Source organism: Hoplias malabaricus, chromosome 2 (assembly GCF_029633855.1).
Source record: "Hoplias malabaricus isolate fHopMal1 chromosome 2, fHopMal1.hap1, whole genome shotgun sequence".
NCBI classification, from domain to species: Eukaryota; Metazoa; Chordata; class Actinopteri; order Characiformes; family Erythrinidae; genus Hoplias; species Hoplias malabaricus.
Window position 1 is genome coordinate 80,164,818 of NC_089801.1, and position 24,650 is coordinate 80,189,467.

General features: G+C 41.6%; 1 protein-coding gene across 1 annotated transcript; it reads left to right on the forward strand.

Moving 5' to 3' along the window:
- The first annotated feature begins 1,745 nt into the window (after positions 1–1,745).
- Positions 1,746–22,399, forward strand: LOC136678388 (NLR family CARD domain-containing protein 3-like). Its single transcript, XM_066656443.1, has 9 exons — positions 1,746–1,756; positions 2,541–2,654; positions 5,756–6,255; positions 6,349–7,888; positions 8,066–8,239; positions 11,762–11,932; positions 18,770–18,943; positions 21,030–21,076; positions 21,858–22,399. The coding sequence occupies exons 1-9, from the start codon at positions 1,746–1,748 to the stop codon at positions 22,397–22,399; spliced, it is 3,273 nt and encodes a 1,090-aa protein (XP_066512540.1).
- The last annotated feature ends 2,251 nt before the right edge of the window (positions 22,400–24,650 follow it).

Consider the following 24,650-nt stretch of genomic DNA (forward strand, 5'->3'; position numbering starts at 1 on the left):
AATAGACCTTGGTGCCAAATGGAGTCAAATGCTTTTTTGAAGTCAATGAAACATGCAAATATTTTGTGTTTATTCTTTTTAACATGTGAGTCAATCAGGGTGTGTAGGGTGTAAATGTGATCAGACATGCGGTGATCTGGTATGAATCCAATCTGACTCTTGCTCAGTACATCCTCTCTCTCTCTCTCTCTCTCTCTCTCTCTCTCTCTTTCTCTCAATTCAATTCAAGGTGCTTTATTGACATGACAAATTAGTTACATTTGTATTGTCAAAGCCTGGATTACAATTTTAAAATTTAAGAAAAACATTGAATTAAACAATAATATATTGAATAAAATAAATACAGGGGGTAACTTTTTAGAACTTGGAAACACTTGGCAACATTTAACAGTGACTGGAACGGGGGGAAAAGGTTATATATGGGGTCATAGTGTGTGTGTGCATGTGTGTTTGGGTGTTTGACAGGGTCATTCACTGTCCCTTTTGCGATGGCAGGCGAGGACGTATCGGGCTGCGAGAGTGCAGCTCTCTCTCTGTTCTCCCAGGAGATATGGGAGTCTGTCTGTAGGGGTAAGGGCTGTGAAGGACGGGTGTATTTCGCTAAATTTAATGTAGAACTCGTTGCGGATCTTTGGCCATTCTGTGAGGAAGTGCAGCTCTGTCTTAGGTCGACTGAAGCCGCACTGCTGGCAGAGTCTCTGCTCTCTCTCTCTCTGTCTGTCTCTTTCTCTCGCTCTCTGTATGTCTTCCTCTCTCTCTCTCTCTCTCTCTCTCTCTCTTTCTCTCTCTCTCTCTCTCTCTCTCTCTGCCTGTCTCTCACAATTTAGACTTTGTTTGTAATTCTGACCCTGAGCCTGTCCCTGTTAATCATTGTGCTGTTGTTTGCTGTGGGATGGATTGGTTTCTGCTGGATTCGGTTGATTTTATTGAACTGTCCTAGGGCTGGACAATATTTAAATATCAATATATATCACAATATTAAATGTTTCAATAACAAAGATATGATTTTAAAACACATTTTCCATATTTCTGTATACATTATTTACAGCACATGTTACTGACTGACGGTCATTACAGGGCACTACCCTCAGTTTTAAAGTTAGTTTATAAATATTAATATTGACGAAGCCAAGAGGGTGTTGTTTGATGGTAATGTCATGTTACTTTCAGTTCTTGGCAGTTTTTCTTTGTCTTTTTTTATTGTTCATATCGGTATGAGAATTATCATATTGACCTAAATTAAGAAATATATTGTGATATACATTTTGGTTCGTATCGTCCAGCCTTTAATGAGAATATCTTTTCACAGGAAGCAGAGAAGAATGTCCAGTGTCCAGCTTTATCTATAAAGTATAGAAACTTCATGATGGAGACTCATAACTTCAGCAGCGGAAAAAGAACTTCAGACTCAAAGTGCGTTACCTTCTATTACTGATTTTATATCATTACTTTTTCCAGTTTTATTGATTCCTGCTACTCACTTGTCAGTGATGTTGATTCCCAGAGGTCCCAGTCGTACGATGCAGCATTTAATTATGGAATATTCGAGGGATAAATAAGAATGTTATGTTTAAATAAGTAGCACACATTGTCTTAAGCAGATGTAGACGTGAGTATTTTTATTCAGTAAGATTACTTGTTCTGCTGCACTGTGGCTTAATCTGCTCCTTCTTTTACTGATGATATCACCAGCTTTTGAAAACACACATTCAACCTAATACAAAAAAAACATTGTTTCACGAGAAATGCTTCGACAGTGTGTGGAACGTCCCATCACTAGTAACTAAGAGCCTTTAGGGTTTTCTTGAGTTTAATAATAATAATAATAATAATAATAATCATAATAATAATAATCATAATAATTATTTTTATTTCATCTGTCACTCAAGGACACCTTACAGAAAAAAGTAGACAATAGAATAAATAATAAAGAAACAAAAGAGTAAGCAACATTAAAACAAGTTGGAATAAGACAACACAACTGAGTCAGTCTTAAACAGGTGGGTTCTGAGTGTGGACTTGAATTGTAAAAGTGAGTTTATATTCCTTATGTCCGGTGGTAAAGAATTCCAAATCTGGGGAGCAGATCGGCTGAAGGCTCTACTCCCCATGGTAGTGAGACAGACAGATGAATGGAGAGAGATGATCTGAGGGTGTGAGAGGGAGTAGCAACATGGAGCTGTTGCCAGACAGGAGTGATGTGGTGAATGGAGGGGGTTCTAGTGATAATTATATTATTCATTACATAAAGCTACAAATATTAATTGACAAAGTCAAGTGCAGTGTCTGTGTGGTGTGTTAGTGGAGTGTGCTTTGTGTGGTGTGTTAGTGGTGTGTTCAGTGTCTGTGTGGTATGTTTGTGGAGTGTGCTTTGTGTGGTGTGTTAGTGGTGTGTTCAGTGTCTGTGTGGTGTGTTTGTGGAGTGTGCAGTGTCTGTGTGGTGTGTTTGTGGAGTGTGCAGTGTCTGTGTGGTGTGTTTGTGGAGTGTAAAGTGCCTAGCGTGGCTTTAACTCTTCCTTGTCTCCACTTCACATTTCCAGAGAGCAGACATTCAGAGCAGAATCTCCAGAGCCCAGCTGTGTGTCTCTGAAGAGCAACAACTCAATGTTTCTTCCTCTAAATTTCAGCAATGAAAGAATCAGTTCTGATCTGAGGTGAGACATGAACCACATTCTAGTGAGTTTTAGCATGAGTCGCCTCAACAAGCAGCCTTTTAAATTTTTCTTGAGTTTTCTTGTGTGTGTGGTGTGTTAATAGCGTGTGTGGTGTTTGTGTGGAGTGTGTGGTGTGTTTGTGGAGTGTGAAGGGTTTGTGTGGTGTGTTTGTGGAGAGTGCAGGGTTTGTGTGGAGTGTGCAAAGTTTTTGCTGTGTGTTTGTAGGGTGTGCGGTGACTGGTGTTTTGTTGGAGTTTGCAGTGTGTTTGTGGAGTGTGTGGTGTTTGTGGAGTGTGCAGTGTGTTTGTGGAGTGTGAGGTGTGTTAGTGGAGTCTGCAGTGTCTGTGTGGTGTGTTTGTGGAGTGTAAAGTGCCTAGCGTGGCTTTAACTCTTCCTTATGTCTCCACTTCACATTTCCAGATTGCAGACATTCAGAGCAGAATCTCCAGAGCCCAGCTCTGTGTCTCTGAAGAGCAACAACTCAATGTTTGAGCCTCCAAAATTCAGCAATGAAAGAATCAGTTCTGATCTGAGGTGAGACATGAACCACATTCTAGTGAGTTTTAGCACGACTCGCCTCAACAAGCAGCCTTTTAATTTCTTCTTGAGTTTTCTTTTGTGTGTGTGTGCACGTGTGGCGTGTCAATGGAGTATGCAGTGTTTGTGTGGCTTGTTGGGAGTGCGCAGTGTTAATGTGGTGTGTTTGTGGAGAATGTGTTTTTGTGTGGTGTGTTTGTGGAGTGTGTGGCGTTTGTGTGCTGTGTTTGTGGAGAGAAAGGATTTGGCTATTTTTCATGGGTGCAACCCACATACTCAGCTCTACTGCTCATCCCACAAATGCATGTTCGTTATAAATGTGACACCATTTAAAAGGGAAATTAACAGACTTTCTAATGGTATAAGATTTATTGCCAAGAAGCATTACAACAAAGAAATAATCTACAAACACACATTTCCTTACTCTTTGTGCTGAGTTTAGTTTATTACAGAGACCACTACCAGAAACCTCTGCTTTTCAGAGCTAGTTCTAAATCCTCCAGTGATATATTTCAGGCTTTGTTCTTTGTCTACTGAAGTATGATTATCAGAATATGTAAATGTACTCATTCACTTTTAGTTTCTAATTCCTCTCCTTTGATGTATTTCAGAATGAGTTTTAAATATTAAAATATTAAGATCAGTTCTAAAGGGAATATGCAAACAGTGAAGTGTTCATTTGTGATTTTTTTGTAACATCCTGTGAACAGTACATCACTGAAGTAAAGAGGAGAAACAACATTGGTTCCATTTCTTAGCGCCTTGTGTCAGGCAGGTGATCCACTTTTCTAAATATGTGACATTGATTTATTTTTTGTAAATACACATCGTGTTTATTTTCTCCAGTTTAAGCCGTGTTTCTGTGTCAGTAACACATTACCCTCTGTGCTAAAATGATTATTAGTACAAACCGGATTCCAAAAAAGTTTTATTCAGAATAGAACACAAATCACAGATCAAAAGTTTAAACTGAGAGAATGTATCATTTTAAGGGAAAAATTTGTTTCAAAATTTCATGGCATTAACAAATCCCAAAAAAGTTGGGACAAGGCCATTTTTTACCACTGTGTGGCATCCCCCCTTCTCCAACACTCAACAGACGTCTGGGGACAGAGGAGACCAGTTTCTCAAGTTTAGAAATAGGAATGCTCTCCCATTCATGTCTAATACAGGCCTCTAACTGTTCAATCGTCTTGGGCCTTCTTTGTCGCACCTTCCTCTTTATGATGTGCCAAATGTTCTCTACAGGTGAAAGATCTGGACTGCAGGCTGCCATTTCAGTACCCTTTCCTTCTCCTACGTAGCCATGATGTTGTGATTGCTGCAGAATGTGGGCTGGCATTATCTTGTTGAAAAATGCAGGGGCTTCCCTGAAAGAGATGACGTCTAGATGGGAGCATATGTTGTTGTAGAACCTGAACATAGTTCTCTGCATTAATGGTGCCTTTCCAGACATGCAAGCTGCCTATGCCACAAGCACTCATGCAACCCCATACCATCAGTGATGCAGGCTTCTGAACGGAGCGTTGATAACAACTTGGGTTATCCTGGTCCTCTCTGGTCCAGATGACGTGGCGTCCCAGTGTTCCATAAAGAACTTCAAATCGTGACTCATCTGACCACAGAACAGTCTTCCATTTTGCCACACTCCATTTTAAAAGACCCCTGGCCCAGTGCAAACATCTGAGCTTGTGGAGCTTGCTTAGAAATGGCTTCCTCTTTGCACTGTAGAGTTTCAGCTGGCAATGGCGGATGGCACGGTGGATTGTGTTCACTGACAATGCTTTCTGGAAGTATTCCTGAGCCCATTCTGTTATTTCCTTGACAGTGGCATTCCTGTTTGAGGTGCAGTGACATTTAAGGGTCCGGAGATCACGAGCATCCAGTAGAGTTTTAGAGCCTTTACCCTTACGCACAGCAATTGTTCCAGATTCTCTGAATCTTTTGATGATGTTGTGCACGGTTGATGATGATAACTTAAAAGTCTTTGCTGTTTTACGCTGGGTAACACCATTCTGGTATCGCTGCACTATCTTTCTGCGCAACAATGGTGGAATTGGTGATCCTCTTACCATCTTGGCTTCAGAGAGACACTGACACTCTGAGAAACTCTTTTTATACCTAGTCATGTTGTCAATTGACCTAATTAGTGTTAATTTGTTCTCCAGCTGTTCGTTATAGGCTCAATTTCCTTTTTCCAGCCACTTATTGCTACTTGTCCCAACGTTTTTGGGATTTGTGGACACTGTGAAATTTTGAATCAACATATTTTTCCTTTGAAATGTTACATTTATTCAGATTAAACTTTTGATCTGTCATCTATGTTCTATTACGAATAAAATATTGACATTGGCCATCTCCACATCATTGCATTGAGCTTTTATTCACAATCCGGTTTGTAGATGAAGAAATTGAGAGTTGCTTCTCTTTGGTTGAACTGAGTTGTCTCTGGAGTTGTCAGTGAATTACTCACTTGTACGAACATATGTTTAAGTCTTGTTCAAGTTTCAGACTCTCTCACACTTACACATTCTGATTCATCACCTCTTTTATTTCTCCTCTAGCTCTGAGACAGATGTGCTGCTCCAGGATGGTTCCAGGTGTAGAGTGTGTGAGCAGATTCAGACAGATCCAGTCTCTATCACCTGTGGGCACTCTTTTTGTAGACAGTGCATCAGGAGCCTTAGGGACCAGTCTGTCCACTCAGGAGACTTGACCTGTCCCTGCTGCAGAAAGAGGTTTAAAACAGGCTCTATTCAGTTTCCACACACGGAGGAGTCCATGGAGCTGGATGAATACAAACCAGTGAAAGACGTCCTGCTCAGTGTCTCAGAGAGAAACAAAATCAGCCTGAAGAACAAGTACGAGAGCTTATTTGAGGGATTCAAAACACAAGAGAATAAAATCCTCCTGAACAGGGTTTACACTCAGCTCTACATCATTGAGGGAGAGAGGGAAGGAGTGAATGAGGAACATGAAGTTTTACAGATTGAGAACAAACCCTGGAAACAAAACCTGCCAGATACACCAATAAACTGTTTAGACATATTTAACCCTGTACAGTGTACGATGGGAGAAATGGAAGAAGACGACACCAGAGCTGTGATGGATGAAGATGTGAGACGTGAAGAAGGAGAAGAAGATGAAGATCCACAAGTGGAAAAACTTAAAAGCGTTCTGACTAAAGGCATTGCTGGCATTGGAAAAACTGTCTCTGTGCAGAAGTTCATTCTGGACTGGGCTGAAGAAGAAGCCAATCAGGATATAGAGTTCATGTTTGTGCTTCCATTCCGAGAGCTGAACCTGATTAAAGACAAACAGTACAGTCTTCATGGACTTCTGTGTGACCTCCATCCTGAGCTCCGAGGTCTGGACACAAAGGAATATGACGTGTGTAAAACTGTGTTCATATTTGACGGCCTCGATGAAAGCAGAATTCCACTGAAGTTCTCAGAGTGTGAGAAAGTGTCAGACGTGACCAAGGTGTCTTCAGTGGACGTGTTGATGACAAACCTCATCAAAGGAGACCTGCTTCCCTCTGCTCACATCTGGATAACCTCCAGACCAGCAGCAGCCAATCAGATCCCCTCTCAGTACATCAGCCGTGTGACAGAAATTCAGGGATTCAATGATCCACAGAAGGAGGAGTACTTCAGGAAGAGGATTAGTGATCAACACCAAGCCGACAGTGTCATCTCCCACATTAAGACGACGAGGAGTCTCCACATCATGTGCCACATTCCAGTCTTCTGCTGGATCTCAGCAACTGTGCTTCAGCGAATCATGAAACAAGGGACCACAGAAATCCCTAAAACTCTGACTGCAATGTACTCACACTTCCTGTGCACTCAGACAATCATGAGGAAGGAGAAGTATGAGGAGGAAGATGAGAGAGGAACTCTGCAGGAACTCCTGAGATCCAATAGGAACATGTTTCTGAAACTGTCTGAACTGGCTTTCAAACAGCTGATGAAGGGCAATGTGATGTTCTATGAAGACGACCTGAGAGAGTGTGGGATTGATGTCACTGAGGCCTCAGTGTACTCTGGGATTTGCACTGAGATCTTTAAGGAGGAGTCTGTGCTTTACCAGAGGAAGGTTTACTGCTTTGTGCATCTGAGCTTTCAGGAGTTCCTGGCTGCTTTCTATGTGTTTCACTGCTGTGTGAACAACAACACGGAGGAACTGCAGCTTCTAAAGCCGAAAAACATGAAGTGGTCTGACAGTGTTTCACTGAACGAGCTGCTGAAGGGAGCTGTGCGTACAGCTTTAAAGAGTAAGACTGGACACCTGGATCTGTTTCTCCGTTTTCTGTTGGGCATCTCACTGGAGTCCAATCAACAACTCCTGCAGGACCTACTGAAACACACAGTGAGCAGCTCTGAGAGCATCAAGAAAACAGTTCAGTACATCAAACACATAATAACATCAGAGGATCTTCCTTCTGACAGATCTATCAACCTGTTCCTCTGTCTCACTGAAATGAATCACTCCTCTTTATCCAGTAAAATCCAGGAGTATCTCAAATCAGAGGAACACTCAGATAAGAGACTGTCTGCTGGAGAGTGTTTAGCATTAGCCTACATGCTCGTGAACTCAGACGAGGTGCTGGATGAACTGGACTTGAGGAAGTACAACACCACTGAGCATGGTTATTGGAGACTGATCCCTGCTGTGAGCAACTGCAAAAAGGCCGTGTGAGTGCTGTCTCTCAGTGAATTTATTTTAATATTTCAGTGCTGATGCTGAATTAGACCCATTTCCAGATTGTTTTTGGGTCAATGTAGAAGTAGAATGTTAGCATTAGGGATGTTCAGTGTAGGTGTAACATGATAAATGTAAAACCTGAGCACTGTGTGTACCTTGCCTTGCAGATTGTCTGGCTTTAATCTGTCCTTGAATTCCTACAAAACTCTCTGCTCTGTTCTGAAATCACCAAATTCACCCCTGAAAGAGCTGGACCTCAGTCACACTGACCTGCAGGATTCAGGAGTGAAGCTGATCTCTGAGGCACTAAAGAGTTCACACTGTAAACTGGAGACACTCAGGTGAGATATTATTCCTTAATGGAAAAGGTTAATACAATTCCCTTTGACCTTTGCAGAAGTCAAACAACACAGTAGTTTACCTGTGAAAGGTAAATAGTAACTAGGTAAATAGGGGTGGGGGATATGGCCCTAATTTTGGCAATAACAATATTCTTGGTGATATGAATAAAACCCTGAAAATACTTAAATAAATGTTATATTAATATGAATTATATTAAATAATATATATTTAATAGAGCTGGGCGATATGGACCAAAAATAATATCTCGATATTTTTCAGCTGAGTGGCGATATACGATATATATCTCGATATTTTTCTTCTCATGAGATAATCACAAAAAGGCACTTCTGAGTCCAAGCTACAGGTCCCAAATGTCACACAGGAACTTTTATTAACATTCAGCTGTAGATGTCCATGAGACATTGCTCAAAAATAAACTATTGGCACATATTAAATAATAATGCTCCTTAAATAAAATACTGTTATTTTCCTGTGTAACAAAAGACTCATAGCTGTGCTGTTAAACTGTAAACAGAAAACATACAGAGCAACAATAGCAGAAACTTCATTTGTTCTTTAAAAGTGAGTTTCCAAAGTGCTTCCTCCTGTGTGTGCTCCTGTACGTCTAGTACTTTGTGTAAATAACAAATCATGTAAACAGACTGAATGAAATAAAAATAAATCCATCCTTCAGTCATCAGTAGGGCTGGGCGAAATGGACAGAAAATCATATCTCGATATATTTTAGTTGAATAGTGATATACGATATATGTTGTGAAAAATAATGTGAACAAATGTTTTATGAACATTTTATAAACAGAACATTCAGTTTTGTGTGTTAGCTCCACCTCGTCTCTCAATATTCAAATGAAAATGAAATGTCCATGTGTGTTTAAGACAAAGGTTTTCATTACCTTTTCCCCATAATTGTACATTGAAAGGCAGCGCTTCTCGTGCAACTGCGACTGGACAATTGTTATCGTGGGTCAGGAGTTTTAATCAGCCTTTTGGAGCCCTTTTTCTCTACTGTTGAGAAGGGGAGCAGACCCTTTTGCTCTGTAGTAAACTACCACTTTAGTAACACAACACCACTTCGTACTTTTCTCTTCGTAAGGCACAGCGTTAGCTAATGAAGCTTGCAGTGAGTTTCCTGTGAAGCAGACTTCGAACCATTTACATATAACCAAACCGCTGTTCTTTTTCATGCCCTGTGTTAATCTGCTCCAGTGTGTGTGCATGTGTGGGAGAGAGAGAGAGACAGAGAGGGTGGCTAGCGGCGGCTTGTTCCACTGCTGGCCTCATTTGTGGATCAGGCTGCATTTGTATTTGGATCGAGTGAAATGCGAGAGGAAAGTCTCAAAATCCAAAAACAAAATGAACAAATGCACGTCACGGAAAACTCGTCAGTGACTCGATTCACAAACGCAGATTCAAGAATTTACAAATACATTTTAAATTCGAGACTTCGACTTTACAAATATTTGCAATGTAAATTTAAACAAATGTATTTCTTTTCGCATAAAACGATGATATATCTATGAAAACCAAACACGTGTTTATGAATGTAACTGTATTTGTACAAACTGCAGACCGTGAGACACAGTGTGATGTGTTCATTTGTGAACAGTGAAACATATCTGTGACTTGTGTTTAATTTGTGGATTAACATTTACGCATTTGTAAAGTATTTTGAGACTAATCTCTCTCCATAATCCATTGCCTGTTTTGTCCGTAGGCGAGGCTCATGTGGGCTTGCATTATGAGGTATTTAACATGAGAGAATGTTGTGTGCGTGCTTCAAGCTTCAGAGTCAAGAGTGCCATCACTAGGAGTCGGTTACCAGGTTCTGAATCTGTGACGCATTGTAGCATTAACGGTGTAGCGAGCAAATTAAGAGATAGAACATGAAAAGAAAAACATGAACGAATTAAACTCATAAATCAAGGTATTACTGTGTGTGTGTGTGTGTGTGTTTCTTATTATAATCATTTATTTTATGAACACTTAATTGTCTTTGAATGGTGAGACTGATGTAGAGACACAGGTGAAATTGTTCTGTACCAATTATAAATAAATTAATACACAATTAATACTTTGATGAGTTTGACGCCAGAATCATTCCACTGTCATTAAACAGAAGAACCCCTTGGCCTTCAACTGTATCATTTTGCTAAAATGCATATAAATAATTGTAAATATACATAAATATATAAGATGAGCAGTGCGTGTTTTCCCTCATTAAAGTGATCTGAAATGAAACATTATCATAATAACTTGTTAATTTTAGTTCAATATATTATTTCATTTCTCAATAATAAAAAACAATGTTGTGCCTAAACGTGCATTCGGATTTGAAGCGCTGATGTCTTTACCATCAATTTCCAAAGCGCAAATACCTTGACCCCAGTGAATCACCTCAGGGAAAACCCTTTTCTCCTCCATAACAATGAGGAATAGCCTCAGAGACGGCTGTAGAATATAGTCCCCTTCTTGCCGTGTGTACAATTGTTTCAAAGTGTGGTTCTAAACCCGTCCTGCTCTGAAACTAACAGCTCTGACAACAGTGACCTTACAAGAGCAAGTGTAAAAACATCAAAGTGAGCACTTTGTTTATGTGTGTTTTTTTTTTTTTAATATCTGATTTTAAGATAAAAAAAGAAGGAACATGGACCCAGACGGAGGTGTTTATCTGTTCAGTCTATTCTCCAGTCTGATCAAATTCTCAAAACATGCACAAAGTAGCACTTAGTACACGTTTGTTAATCCAGACCACGCCCACAAAGACTGAAACAGGGGGGTGAACTCAGAAGTCTGAGGGGAGGAGTTGAGGGTGGCTTATGACCGCGTATGAAACTAGACCACCCCCCCCCCCACCCCACATACACACACACACACAAAAGAAAAGGGTGCAGACAGGGTGGAGGTACATAACTTCAATTACCATGACAACGAGAGAGAGAGGGAGAGACTGGTCTCATTGAGACGTGTTTTCTTCTGTGTTCACTTTTGCTAAAATAAAGTTCATTAATTCATTCATTCATTCATCCATTCGTTCATTCTCTGTAAGCGCTCATCCAGTTCAGGGTCGCGGTGGGTCCAGAACCTACATGAAATCACTGGGCACAAGGCAGGAACACACCCTGGAGGGGGCGCTGTAAATGTTGATGTCTGCACCTACACATCATCAGCTGATTTTTCTCAGGGGAGGGTTTTACTGAAATCAAACACCACACACAACTCAGAACTGACACATTCAGAACTCACACAGGTTCAGTAAAGATTAGTGAGTCGTTCAGGTTCTGTACCACATTCACACACCGTCACAAACTGTAGCTGATTCTGACCTCACTTTTCTGAATGACGTTAGAGAAATGAGGCAGTTTGTGAGAAAAGAAAACACAGTGACGTTTCTCCTTCTGTCACTGAGCGTGATGTTCCTAGCCAGGTCAATATATGAAGGAGAACCTGTTCATGAAATGTTCCTGTAACTATTCAGTGAGTAATGTCCTCTCTCTTTACAGACTAACTGTGTGTAAACTTGGGGGAAAGTCTTGTGAAGATCTGGGCTCAGTTTTACTGGTGAACTCCTCCCTGAAAGAACTGGACCTCAGTAACAATGACCTGCAGGATTCAGGAGTGGAGAAGCTCTCTGCTGCACTGAAGAGTTCACTTTGTATACTGGAGACACTCAGGTCAGAGTTCTGGGATTTTATTCTTCATTTTCTACTCCTCACAAACATGACTTTATACATTTAGAAAAAATAAAATAAGCTCTAGTATAAAATATTAAGGAAAAAAATGGATTACTAGATTATAATTTACATAATGGAATATGTAATGTATGATGTGCAATTATTTGTCATTGTATAACGTACAATGAAATCTGTCTTCCGCATTTAACCCATCTGTGGCACACACACACACACACACACACTAGTGCACTAGGGGCTGTAAACACACATCCAGAGCGTTTGGGGTTCAGTGCCTTGCTCAAGGAAACTTCAGCCGTGGATGTTCCTGCTGGACCTGGGGATTGAACCAGCAACCTTCCGGTACCAAGCCCGGTCTCTAACCATTAGCCAAGGCTACACTCCATTGGGATTAAAACACAACACAAGTACTTTTTAATGTGTATCTGTGTCTGTAAAAGGAAACATATGGCGTCACATCAATGTCAAAAATAGAGGACGCAGTAAAACCAGGTGGAACATTTAAATCTGTACCTTGTTAAAATTGTGTTAGTTAATCGCGAATGTGAAAAACCCATGGAGAGAGAGAGAGAGAATATTATATTCTTTTACAAAGGTTTTGAAATGGGAGGTTTGGGGGCGGGGTCAGGGCCGTTCTTCTCAGTGAATGCTATTGGCTGATGTCTCCTGGTTCTGTGACTGCCTCATACACTGTATGTCCCTCCTACTGGGAGAAGCCTTCTACAGAAAAACAAACATGGAGGATGTGTACCGTGGTTATTAATGTTTCGTTTTGAAATGGGGAAAATGTAAAATAGGAGACTACTCCGTATCCAAAATAATTTTGAGAGTATGCTTCTAAGGCCGTCCCACAGCTGTAGTGTGATATGATGTGAATGTGTATTAATTTCTAATAAGAAATTGTGCCTTTCGGAGAGTATTTGATATACCCAAACTTTAGCTCGCTTCAGAGACACACCAAGCAAGATTGGAATTTGAAGATAAGCTTTTCAGAAAGAACTTGATATCCAAGATATATCATTCATTGTATGTATGATATGTATGAGAGAGGGCCGCGAGAGTGAACGCTGGCGCGTGTAGCTGCCGCTGCTCTCCGGTTATTTATTTATTTATTTATTTTCCTGCTGTTTCCTATCTCTACTTTTTCGCCATGTGGATTAATGTCTTGTCTGTAAGGTTTGTCTTCGCTTGGGCTGTATTGTCCACAGTAATTCATCCATCTGCAACCTTACACCAGTATTCAGCTGCTGAACTTCTCAAGCTGCGGTTCCACCTGCCCCTTGTGCCGCCAGTACTTCACATCCACCCGGACATCGCCCGGCCTCCTCGACGCAGATACATCCACCGCGGATCCCGACGGAACTTCCACATTGACGACTCCTTGGCCATAAGTACCATCTGGTCTAAATCTCGTCGCCCTTGGAGAAACCCTGACAGGAAAGTGGACCGTGCTGTCTTAGTCAGGATAGCTAGGTCGGCTAACACCATTGAATCCACGGACCATTGTGAAGCTAACGTCGGGCTTCTCAACACTCGGTCCCTCACGGGTAAAAGCCTTCTCCTCCGGGACATCCTCCTCGACCGTAAGTTCGACATTCTCTGTCTTACTGAGACGTGGCAACAACCAGGGGACTTTTCCCAGCTGAATGAGCTAACGCCGGCTGGGTTTGTTTACATCTCTCAGCCGCGTGTTACTGGTCGAGGAGGAGGTATCGCGATACTTTACCGTGAGCAGTTGAAAGCCACCACACTCATTTTACCTGTTTACATCACATTTGAAGTAGTAGCCATACAGCTGCATGGTCCAAAACCAACTGTTCTGGCTAATATCTATCGTCCTCCCAAGCCTAATAAGGATTTCATAAATGACTTTTCAGCATTTCTCACTTTCCTCTGTTCACATTTTTCCAATATTATTCTGCTTGGTGATTTCAACATACATATGGACAATGTAAACCACACCACTACTAAGGATTTTACATCTTGCCTGGACAGTTTCGGATTACAACAGCATGTCAACTTGCCAACTCACTCTAAAGGACATACCTTGGACCTGGTCTGCTGTTCTGGTGTAACTCCACACAACTGTACTGCCAACGAACTCCCTGTCTCTGATCATTCTGTTATTTCTTTCAAAATCAATATGGCTTTATCTAAAAATAGACCACCACGTACCATTACATATCGTAATATCAAAAATGTTAATCTAACCTCACTTTTATCAGGTATTGACAGTCTTCCAAATCCGAGTAATTCAGCCACTACTGATGATTTGGTTCAACTCTATAACACTGGACTTCACTCTCTACTGGACTCACTCGCTCCTTTAAAAACCCGGACTGTCTTTTTCACCCATTCCGCTCCTTGGTTCACAACTTACCTACGTCAGCTCAAAGCTACTGGACGCCAGCTGGAGCGCCTCTTCAAGAAAACTGGACTCACAATCCATAAGGATCTGTATCATAACCATCTCCTTCTATACAAAGACAACCTTCGCACAGCAAAATCCCAGTACTTCTCCCAACTAATTAGAGCTGGTGATGGAAACACACGGGCCCTGTTTTCTTTGGTCACCTCCACTCTCCGCCCACCAGACTCTTTACCTTCTCATTTCTACTCTGCCGACCATTGCAACTTACTAATGTCATTCTTCAATACCAAAATAGATCTGATACACCAACAATTGCTTCCTGACACTCTCTGTACATTATTTTCTCCAGTTCCAGCCCCTTATATTCACCCATTTACTACATTTCAACTTCCAACTATCTCCAATATCTCTGATCTCATCCATAAATCTAAACCTTCCACTTCTCAACTTGACCCTCTCCCAACACCCCTGGTTAAAACATGTTTATCTTCACTATTGCCTCTGATAACTGCCATTATTCACTCCTCCCTCACTTCTGGATCTATTCTTAAGAAACCCGGTCTAGATCCTAACAACTTCAATAACCTTCGTCCCATCTCTAACCTACCTTTTCTTTCAAAAATCCTAGAGAAGACAGTTGCCTCTCAGATTCATTCCCATCTCTCTAATAACCACCTCTATGAACAGTTTCAATCTGGGTTTCGTCCTCATCACAGTACAGAAACAGCTCTCCTCAAAATAACAAATGACCTTCTGACTGCAGCAGACTCGGGTGTTTTATCTATACTCATTCTTCTTGACCTGAGTGCAGCATTTGACACCATCTCCCATTCTATCCTCCTCCATAGACTATCAGCCATCGGTTTTTCCAACACACCACTGGACTGGTTCACCTCATATCTTTCTGACGGCACTCAGTTTATTCAGTTAAAGACATTCACATCCCAGCCATCTCCTCTCACTTCCGGTGTTCCTCAAGGCTCTGTCCTTGGTCCAATTCTCTTCATAATCTATCTTCTCCCCCTTGGTCATATCTTCCGTAAACACAACATCCAGTTTCATTGCTATGCTGACGACACCCAGCTCTACCTTTCTAGCGAACCCACTTCCTCTCTCCCTCCCACCTCCCTATGCAATTGCTTAGAGGAAGTCAAGTCTTGGTTCTCCTCCAATTTTCTCAAACTCAACAGTGATAAAACAGAGGTTCTCCTCATCAGTTCAAAATCCACTCTTGCAAAAGTAAACAGTTTCTCCATCCCCAATGACAATACTTTTGTTTCCCCCTCCACCTCAGGTAAGGAGTCTGGGTGTCGTCCTTGATAGCACTCTGTCTTTCCAAACCCATATAAATAACATCACTCGCTCTGCATACTTCCATCTTCGTCATATCAACCGCCTCCGTCCTTCCCTCACTCCTGACAATACTGCCATCCTGGTCCACTCCCTGGTCACATCCCGTCTGGACTATTGCAATTCTCTTTTATCTGGTCTCCCCTTCAAGACCCTTCATAAGTTGCAATTGGTTCAGAATGCTGCAGCCCGTATTATCTCTAGAACTCCATCCATTGATCACATCACCCCTGTTCTTCAACAGCTCCACTGGCTTCCTGTTAAATCTCGCATTGACTTTAAACTCATATTGCTTACTTTTAAGGCCATCCATCACCTTGCCCCACCATACCTCACAGAGCTCCTCCACATAAACAGACCCTGCCGGACTCTTAGATCCTCCTCATCCATCAGTCTCACTGTCCCTCCAGCCCGTCTGACCACCATGGGGTCTAGAGCTTTTAGCCGCACCGCACACCGTCTTTGGAATTCCCTCCCACCGGACATTCGTAATATTGACTGCCTGGACATTTTTAAATCACACCTCAAGACCCACCTGTTCAGGACAGCATACAGTCTTTAGCCTAGTCCTTTGATTTTTGATTTTATGTATCTCTTTAATTAGCCAGTTTAGCTAACTAGCTTTGTTTATATACCTGTTGTTTTGCTTTGATTTTATTATGTACGGTGACCTTGAGAGTCTTGAAAGGCGCCAAAAATAAAATGTATTATTATTAACTGGCCCCAAATTGGTGCCTGGCTGTCTGTGTCAGAGAGTCATAAAACTGACACTATAGGTCCTTTCAAGGAAAGTTTATAACCAGGTCTTGGGGGATCATGGAACTCTTCTCAAAAGCAGGATGCAGAGAGACACTCCCGAGGATCAGTTTAACTTTAATTAAAACATGATTCCCATTGGTTTAAAACAATTTGAAGTTACATATGTGCACAACTGTTTGAAATTAATTCCATTTGGACAATCAAAATGGGTGGGATTAATTTACATGTGTTTAAAGTCATTTTTGTTTATATGAATTTATGTAGAACCAAGGTAGCCACATATTATGTGTGTAGTTGGTTAATAATTATATAGAAAATTGTTGTCTTTTTCTTAATGATATTACTTTGTGTTAACATATAATCTTTTATATTGCAAAGTATGATTCAGAATCCTGGGATATTCACTCACCAGGGATGGTCAAGTCTTTGTCTTGTCAAGTGTCATAAATTCTATTAGATGCCACTCCCAAGGTAGAGGAAACAGCCAATCAGGAGCAAGAAAAGCTCCAATTCTCCCTCATTGAGGACGAATCAGGTATTCAGGGCGGGTTTTCAAAACTCTGGTAAAAGCCAGTCACACACCACACTTAGGGGCTCTCGCTCACTCTTTTTAACACTCCTCTGAGACACACTCTTAGATAATTTTGGAGAGGAAGACGTTTTTCTGAAGAACATCTCTCTCCTGCTTTCAGCAGACATTGCTTCTCAGATAGGGTAGTCATAGCGCTCCTCTGCAGACGTAGTCTCTCTCATGGCTCTCTTCAACAGTATTGGGCCCCTCGTGGTCCAGAGAGAACCGATTTTTCTATGTCCAGATAGAAACTATAGATTAAGAAAAGCTATAGTTTAATCCTAGCGAAATCTCAACACCACACCCAGAGCATGGAAGCCTTAGACCTCTGACCCTAAAAAGGAAGATGCCTCCGGATCAACAATGACGAAAGAAGGCTGCATGCACCCTCAGAATTACCTTCTGAGATGAGGCCCCAGGAGAGACCTGCTTGGACTCTCTCAAAAGGCGGCAGATCAGCGACGATGAAGAATCCCCACAGAGACCTTCAGAATGCCACCAGCTCCGACGGCTGCGTCTGAAAGCCTCGTGAGAAAAGGAACGCTCGCGACTGCAAACTACAAGGCCCACGTCTGCAATTCTCCAGGAAGTCGTGCCGGAAGGCACCGTCAGCGATATGCTCACTGTCCATCTCTGGATACGTAAGGTCACATGGTCTCATGTCTCTCATGGCTCATGGGTTGGTACTGAAAGTTTGCTGGGATAAACAATAGCCTTTCTTAGAACTTAGGGTAATAATTATCATAGAGAAATTCCCTCATATATTAATCTCCCTGTTCCTCCATATATCGCTGTAATCTATTTTATTATATGAATGCCTAATATTCATTATTTGATATTATTATTAATAAACCAGTTGTGTGATTAAACCAATCCTTGGTTATTTTTTTGTGTGTGTGCACCTTTCTTGTATGGAATTATAATTTCTAGTTCAGATTCCATTTCAGAGTCAAGAACCCACGGCAGGTCAATGAGCGTAATTCATTAATAATAGTTCATTCTAGCTAATTCTGCTGTATAATGTGTGAAGATGACCTACTTGTCTGAGCTAAAATTAAGACAGGTAAGGACACTACATATTATTTAATGGCTCCCAAACATGGAGTTTAGCAAAATGAATTAAATAATTGATTATTAATAAAATAATAATTAATAATCATTGACTCCTCTATGTAGTGCTTATGCCACCGCAACATATGCATACTATTTCCACTACACAGCATCTCTGTGGAGTGAGAGTGGGTGAAATATAAAGTAAATGTAGCTAGTGAACAGGAGTCGACTCACAAACGAATCTATTCTTTGAGCATCTGGAACTATGACTCGAGCATCAACTCTTGGCAAATGATTTAAAGAATCAACTCTCAGTCGACTCAATCTAAGGTTTCTAACGCCTTCCTGCAGTGAACATCATTTCCACTTGTTTATCACATATTACTATGATCTGAACCCACTGTAGACAGTGGAATATGACCTTATCTCAACTCTGTTTATCCATGGTGCTGTCCCGGGGAAAACAGTACCTCTGCTTCTCCCAGTAGGAGGAACATATACAGTGTATGAGGCAGTCACAGAACCAGGAGACATCAGCCAATAGCATTCACTGAGAGAAACTGCCCTGACCATTAGATTTTAGCCTGTTTGATACTGGAGTGTTTTTGTAAATTAAACAGAATTTGGTGCTTGTTGGTTTGATTCTAAACAGCAGCTTGTTTTGCACTGAGTAAATACCACATCTCTCACTTTACCTCTCTCTCTCTCTCTGCAGATTGTCTGGTTGTTTAGTTACAAAGGAAGGCTGTGCTTTTCTGGCTTCAGCTTTGAGCTCAAACCCCTCACACCTGAAAGAACTGGATCTGAGCTACAATCACCCAGGAGACACAGGAGTGAAGCTGCTCTCTGTTAAACTGGAGGATCCACACTGCAGACTGGACACACTCAGGTACGGACAGCTTTCTGTATTTGTGTGTGTTCAGTTACTGATGTCATCTGCTGTTACTGTATTTCTATAAAGCTCTACAGCTCATTGTTCCTTCTTCATTTAGCCTCTGCTCTGCTCTAGTAGTATTTAATGGTTAGAGTATCACCCTTCACCGCTCTGTCTCCACTGTTCAGTGTGTAACTGTATAGACTCAGCAGTGTTATGATCTGGGGGTCATCTGTGGGTCAGGTCTAGACTCAGCAGTGTTATGATCTGGGGGTCTTCGGTGAGTCAGGTCTAGACTCAGCAGTGTTATGATCTGGGGGTCTTCGGTGGGTCAGGTCTAGACTCAGCAGTGTTATGATCTGGGGGTCTTCAGTGGGTCAGGTCTAGACTCAGCAGTGTTATGATCTGGGGGTCTTCAGTGAGTCAGGTCTAGACTCAGCAGTGTTATGATCTGGGGTCTTCAGTGGGTCAGGTCTAGACTCAGCAGTGTTATGATCTGGGGGTCTTCAGTGAGTCAGGTCTAGACTCAGCAGTGTTATGATCTGGGGGTCTTCAGTGGGTCAGGTCTAGACTCAGCAGTGTTATTATCTGGGGGTCTTCAGTGGGTCATGTCTAGTCTCAGCAGTGTTATGACCTGGGGGTCTTCAGTGGGTCAGGTCTAGACTCAGCAGTTTTATGATCTAGGGGTCTTTAGTGCGTCAGGTCTAGACTCAGCAGTGTTATTATCTGGGGGTATTCAGTGGGTCAGGTCTAGACTCAGCAGTGTTATGATCTGGGGGTCTTCAGTGAGTCAGGTCTAGACTCAGCAGTGTTATGATCTGGGGGTCTTCAGTGGGTCAGGTCTAGACTCAGCAGTGTTATTATCTGGGGGTCTTCAGTGGGTCATGTCTAGTCTCAGCAGTGTTATGACCTGGGGGTCTTCAGTGGGTCAGGTCTAGACTCAGCAGTTTTATGATCTAGGGGTCTTTAGTGCGTCAGGTCTAGACTCAGCAGTGTTATTATCTGGGGGTATTCAGTGGGTCAGGTCTAGACTCAGCAGTGTTATGATCTGGGGGTCTTCAGTGGGTCGGGTCTAGACTCAGCAGTGTTATGATCTGGGGGTCTTCAGTGGGTCGGGTCTAGACTCAGCAGTGTTATGATCTGGGGGTCTTCAGTGGGTCAGGTCTAGACTCTGCAGTGTTATGATCTGGGGTTCTTCAGTGGGTCAGGTCTAGACTCAGCAGTGTTATGATCTGGGGGTCTTCAGTGGGTCAGGTCTAGACTCAGCAGTGTTATGATCTGGGGGTATTCAGTGGGTCAGGTCTAGACTCAGCAGTGGTGTGTGGCAGTAAAATGAAGTCCACTGAGGACCTGAATGGACTGAATGACCAGGTCGTCCCAGCATTGGATTGTTTCAGGACAACACCAAGATTCATCAGGCTCAGATTGTGAAAGGGTGAGGAATCATTTTCACACATGAACTGACCACCCCAGAGTCCTGACCTGAACCCACTGAGAGTCTTTGGGACATGCTGGAGAAGACTTTACGGAGTGGTCTGACTCTCCCGTCATCAATACAAGATCTCCACCAAAAATGAAGGCAGCTCTGGAGGAAATAAATGTTGTGGTGTTGTAGAAGGTTGTAGAAACAGAGCTGTGGTGAATGTGGAGTGTAATCAAAGCTAAAGGTGGTCCAGTGAAATATTAGAGTGTGTGAGTTGTGTTGGTCGGGCAGTGTAGGGGTGTGTGATGAAATGGTCAGTGAGAGCAGGTACAAGGCAGAAGAACCTAATAAATGAGCAGCTGAGTGTAGGATCTAGAAAGGGTTTAATGGAGCAGTTGTAGAAGAGCGACTCTGCTGCATTATTCTGTGTTAAAGGCTGAGAGGAACAGAGGAAGTTGGAGGAAATGAAACACAGAGAAAGAGAAACAGAATATTTCTCTGTGATAAAAAGACAGAGGATGAAACACCACAGATGATGATCTTTCTTCTGTTTCCAAAAATGACATCAATGAATGACGCCGTAATGAAGCTGAATGTGGGGCTCAGAGAGAACAGTGAGAACACACACCACTCAAACACAACCATCAACTCACAACTGTGTGTGTGTGTGTGTTGTAGGTTGGAGCATGGAGGAGAGATCAGGATTAAACCAGGACCAAGAAAATGTAGGTTTCTCTCTCTCTCTCTATCACTCTCTGCCTCTCTCTCTGATGATGATGTATTTGGAGACATTGTGAGATGATTATTTTCTTTGTTAATTGTAATATTTTCTGCTGATTGTAAACAAAGTGGAACAACGAAATGTGATAAACCTCTTTCTCTTTGACACTCACTTTATTTTTCTTTATCAGTCTCTTTTTTTTAATCTCTCCGTTTTTTCTGGATATTCATCTCTTTTTAAAGTCTGTTTATTAATAGTTATGTTGTTAACACATTAATAATCAGTTATAACACAGATATAAAGGGCACCAGTGACCTGTTGTTTGCCAAATAGTGAACCCACATCCATCTACATTTAAACCTCAGATCTTGCCGAATACTGACCTCACTGTGTCTCCTCCATCAGTCGACATTAACCCCGTCAGCTCCAGCACATATTTGTTAATGAGTTTAACCCTTTAATGAATTACCCACCACCAGAGTGTCTTTTTCTACTTTAATGATAATGTGGTGAACCTTAACCTGTGAAATGACTAAACTCATATTCTCAGGTCTGAGCTTATTCTTTACCTCCACATTTTCACTAAGTTCTCTCACACTACACACTACAGAGTTCACTGTCACACTTCCTTTCTCTGTGTTACAAAGGATTATTAATCACTTTTAAAGTGTTCACTGTGTAATTAATAACCTTTATTAGCGTATTCTTATTTTAATGCGGTACTATTGTGTGTCTGATTGTGGGTGGTGTGTCTGATTGTGTGGTGTGTATCTTGTTGTGTGCAGATGCCTGTGAGCTCACACTGGACCCAAACACAGTGAACACACTCCTCTCTCTGTCTGAGGGGAACAGGAAGGTGAAGCGTGTGGAGGACAAACAGTTGTATCCTGATCATCCAGAGAGATTCAGTGATGAAAGGCAGGTTCTGTGCAGAGAGAGTCTGACTGGACGCTGTTACTGGGAAACTGAGTGGAGTGGGGGAGGGGGTTATATTTCAGTGGCGTATAAATCAATCAGGAGAAAAGGACGCAGTGTTGACTGTTGGTTTGGATGGAATGAAAAGTCCTGGAGTCTGAAGTGCTCTAATAACAGTTACTCTGTCCGTCACAATAAGAACAGAACTGATGTCCCTCCTCCTCCCTCCAGCTCTAACAGAGTAGGAGTGTATGTGGACTGTCTGGCCGGCACTCTGTCCTTCTACAGCGTCTCCACTGACACACACACACTCACACACTTACACACACTCACCACCACATTCACTGAACCCCTCTGTGCTGGGCTTAGGCTTTATTCAGACTCCTCAGTGAGTTTGTGTCAGATAAAATAGTGCTGTGTGTGATCTATTGTTTTGATTGGTCTTTTCTGTCAAACGAGCTGCTGCTTTAAAATGTGAGGAGAATCACAAAAGACGATGAAACAGAAATGAAGCTCAGTTTGTAAAAGAAAGCGAGCAGAGAGACTCTTCAGGGACAAAACAGTGATAAAACCTGGATCTGAGTGAACGCTACACCCCTGCACTTCTCTCTCTTTTATATCCCTGATGTAAACAGGATTTTTCAGCTGTTTATTTGATTTCTCTCGTTATAAAGCGCTGTGTTTATTTACACTGTGCGCTGGTCTCCATCGTCTCTCACATCAAATCTATGGGGAGTCAGTTACAAAACAGTGGATTCTCTGTCTCTGACGTGTCCAGCTCGGTCCTACTTCTGTATCCCAGGCTCCTCAACACCATCTGAGCGCCTCTTCTCTACAGCAGGAAATATAGCTTCAAACAGAGAGAACCAGCCTTAGCCCAGAACATGGGAGAGGTTTCTATTGTTACTCTGTAATGAAGGAGTGAGGGTGTGAGTGAGTGAAGGTGTTTCCTGTAGGAGGAAAGAGGACAGAGGGGATCAGGGTGTAATGGGTGGTTTGTGTTCATCTGTGTCGTCAGTGTAAACACAGACCCTCGTCATAGTGCACTTCCACCTCCAGAACTCTTCAGATATTTGTAAATATTAAATATTTAGTTTTCAAACGACGCCAAACACAATGTAAGTGTGGGCTAACACTGAACTGTCTTTGTTCTTGTTAATCTGGTTAATGGTGTAAACTGAGCACAGACAGTGTGTTGATGCTGAGTGGACGGGGGTTAAGAGATGTGTCTTAAAGCTGAAAGGAAACACAAACATAGGAACCGAAGGAAAAGATGGGGCTTCTCTAAGAAACTCTTCTCCTTTCTGTGAGATTGGATTCTGGGGGTTTGTTGTGGGGGGAAATGAAAGAGTGATGTTTGTTGGTGGAAAAGAAGAATTCTGAAATATACTTTTATTAAAGTTTAATATTATGAACATTTAATAAATCTCTTAAAAACAGAAGTCTGTCTTTCTACTGCATCTCCACACACACTCTCACACACACACACACACTCTGAAGCCCTCTATTCAGGGTGTAGTCTGTGTGATGGTGTCTCCTCAGGGGGTTGGGATGGTTGTGAATATTCAGTGGGGTTGTGTCAGATGGAGCTTCAGTAAATCTTCAACTATCTTCAGGAATCTGTGTAAAATCTGTTTCAAGGCGGTTCCAGTAATGAACTTTATAGTGGAGCTTGTTGAGAACGTGCCAAAGATCTCTGAACTCCTTCAGATGTTAAAAAGCTCCAGAGCTGGGATTTTCAGGGCTGTGAGTTCTGTTCTGAAGCTGAAGACCAGGGCTTCACTTCACTGCTCCTGTAAAGGCACTCTTTAGAGATACGAGGTTCTGACACAACAGCCGTGACACGCCTCCTTTCTATCAGCAGCTTCAGTGCAGTTCATCACAAGTTTGGGTACACCTGAGTACATGGTTGAGTCTCTGAGGTGAAGGAGATGAACACATTCACTTCACTTCTGCTTCTCTTTTTATTTTCTGAATTTCCCACTATGTTATGTTTAAAAATAAACAGAAACTGTGGATTAAATGCTTAATTTATAAGCTATAATTCTTCTTTTTTTTCATTTAGAGAAATTATAAACGTGTACGTTGACTGAGGTTGTTCAAAATTTCCCACTGTTTAACTTCATCCTTTAATTCTGGCTCTTCTTCCAGACCATGATCATTTAAATAGATGTCTGTTTTTATTACTGTGTATGGATTTGTTGCTGTTTCTGTTTCTAAACTAATTGTACAGTTGTTAATAAATGAATGATGAGTCTCTGTTATGAATTTGTTAATAACCACATTGTGGACGAAAAACAGAAAACGTAAATAAATGTTTTAAAAGTTTCTTGGTTACTTTATAATTTTGCAGTTATTTCATACATATTTTTCTTTGTATTTTGCCTGTCTTTTGTTTCTTTTTTTAAACCTCTCTTTTTTTAAATCTGCTTCTGCTTCCTTTTTTCCTTCTGACTTTTGAAACAGTTTTCACGGATGGCAGGGGCTTCACAAACCTCCATTGGTCACTGATTGTGTTGTAGTGGAAATAGTTATGCACATGTTGCAGTTGCATAAGCACTACATAGGAGTCAATGATAATTCATTATTATTTTATTAATATTTAATTATTTAATTCGTTTTGCTAAGCTCCATGTTTGGGAGCCATTCAATAATATGTAGTG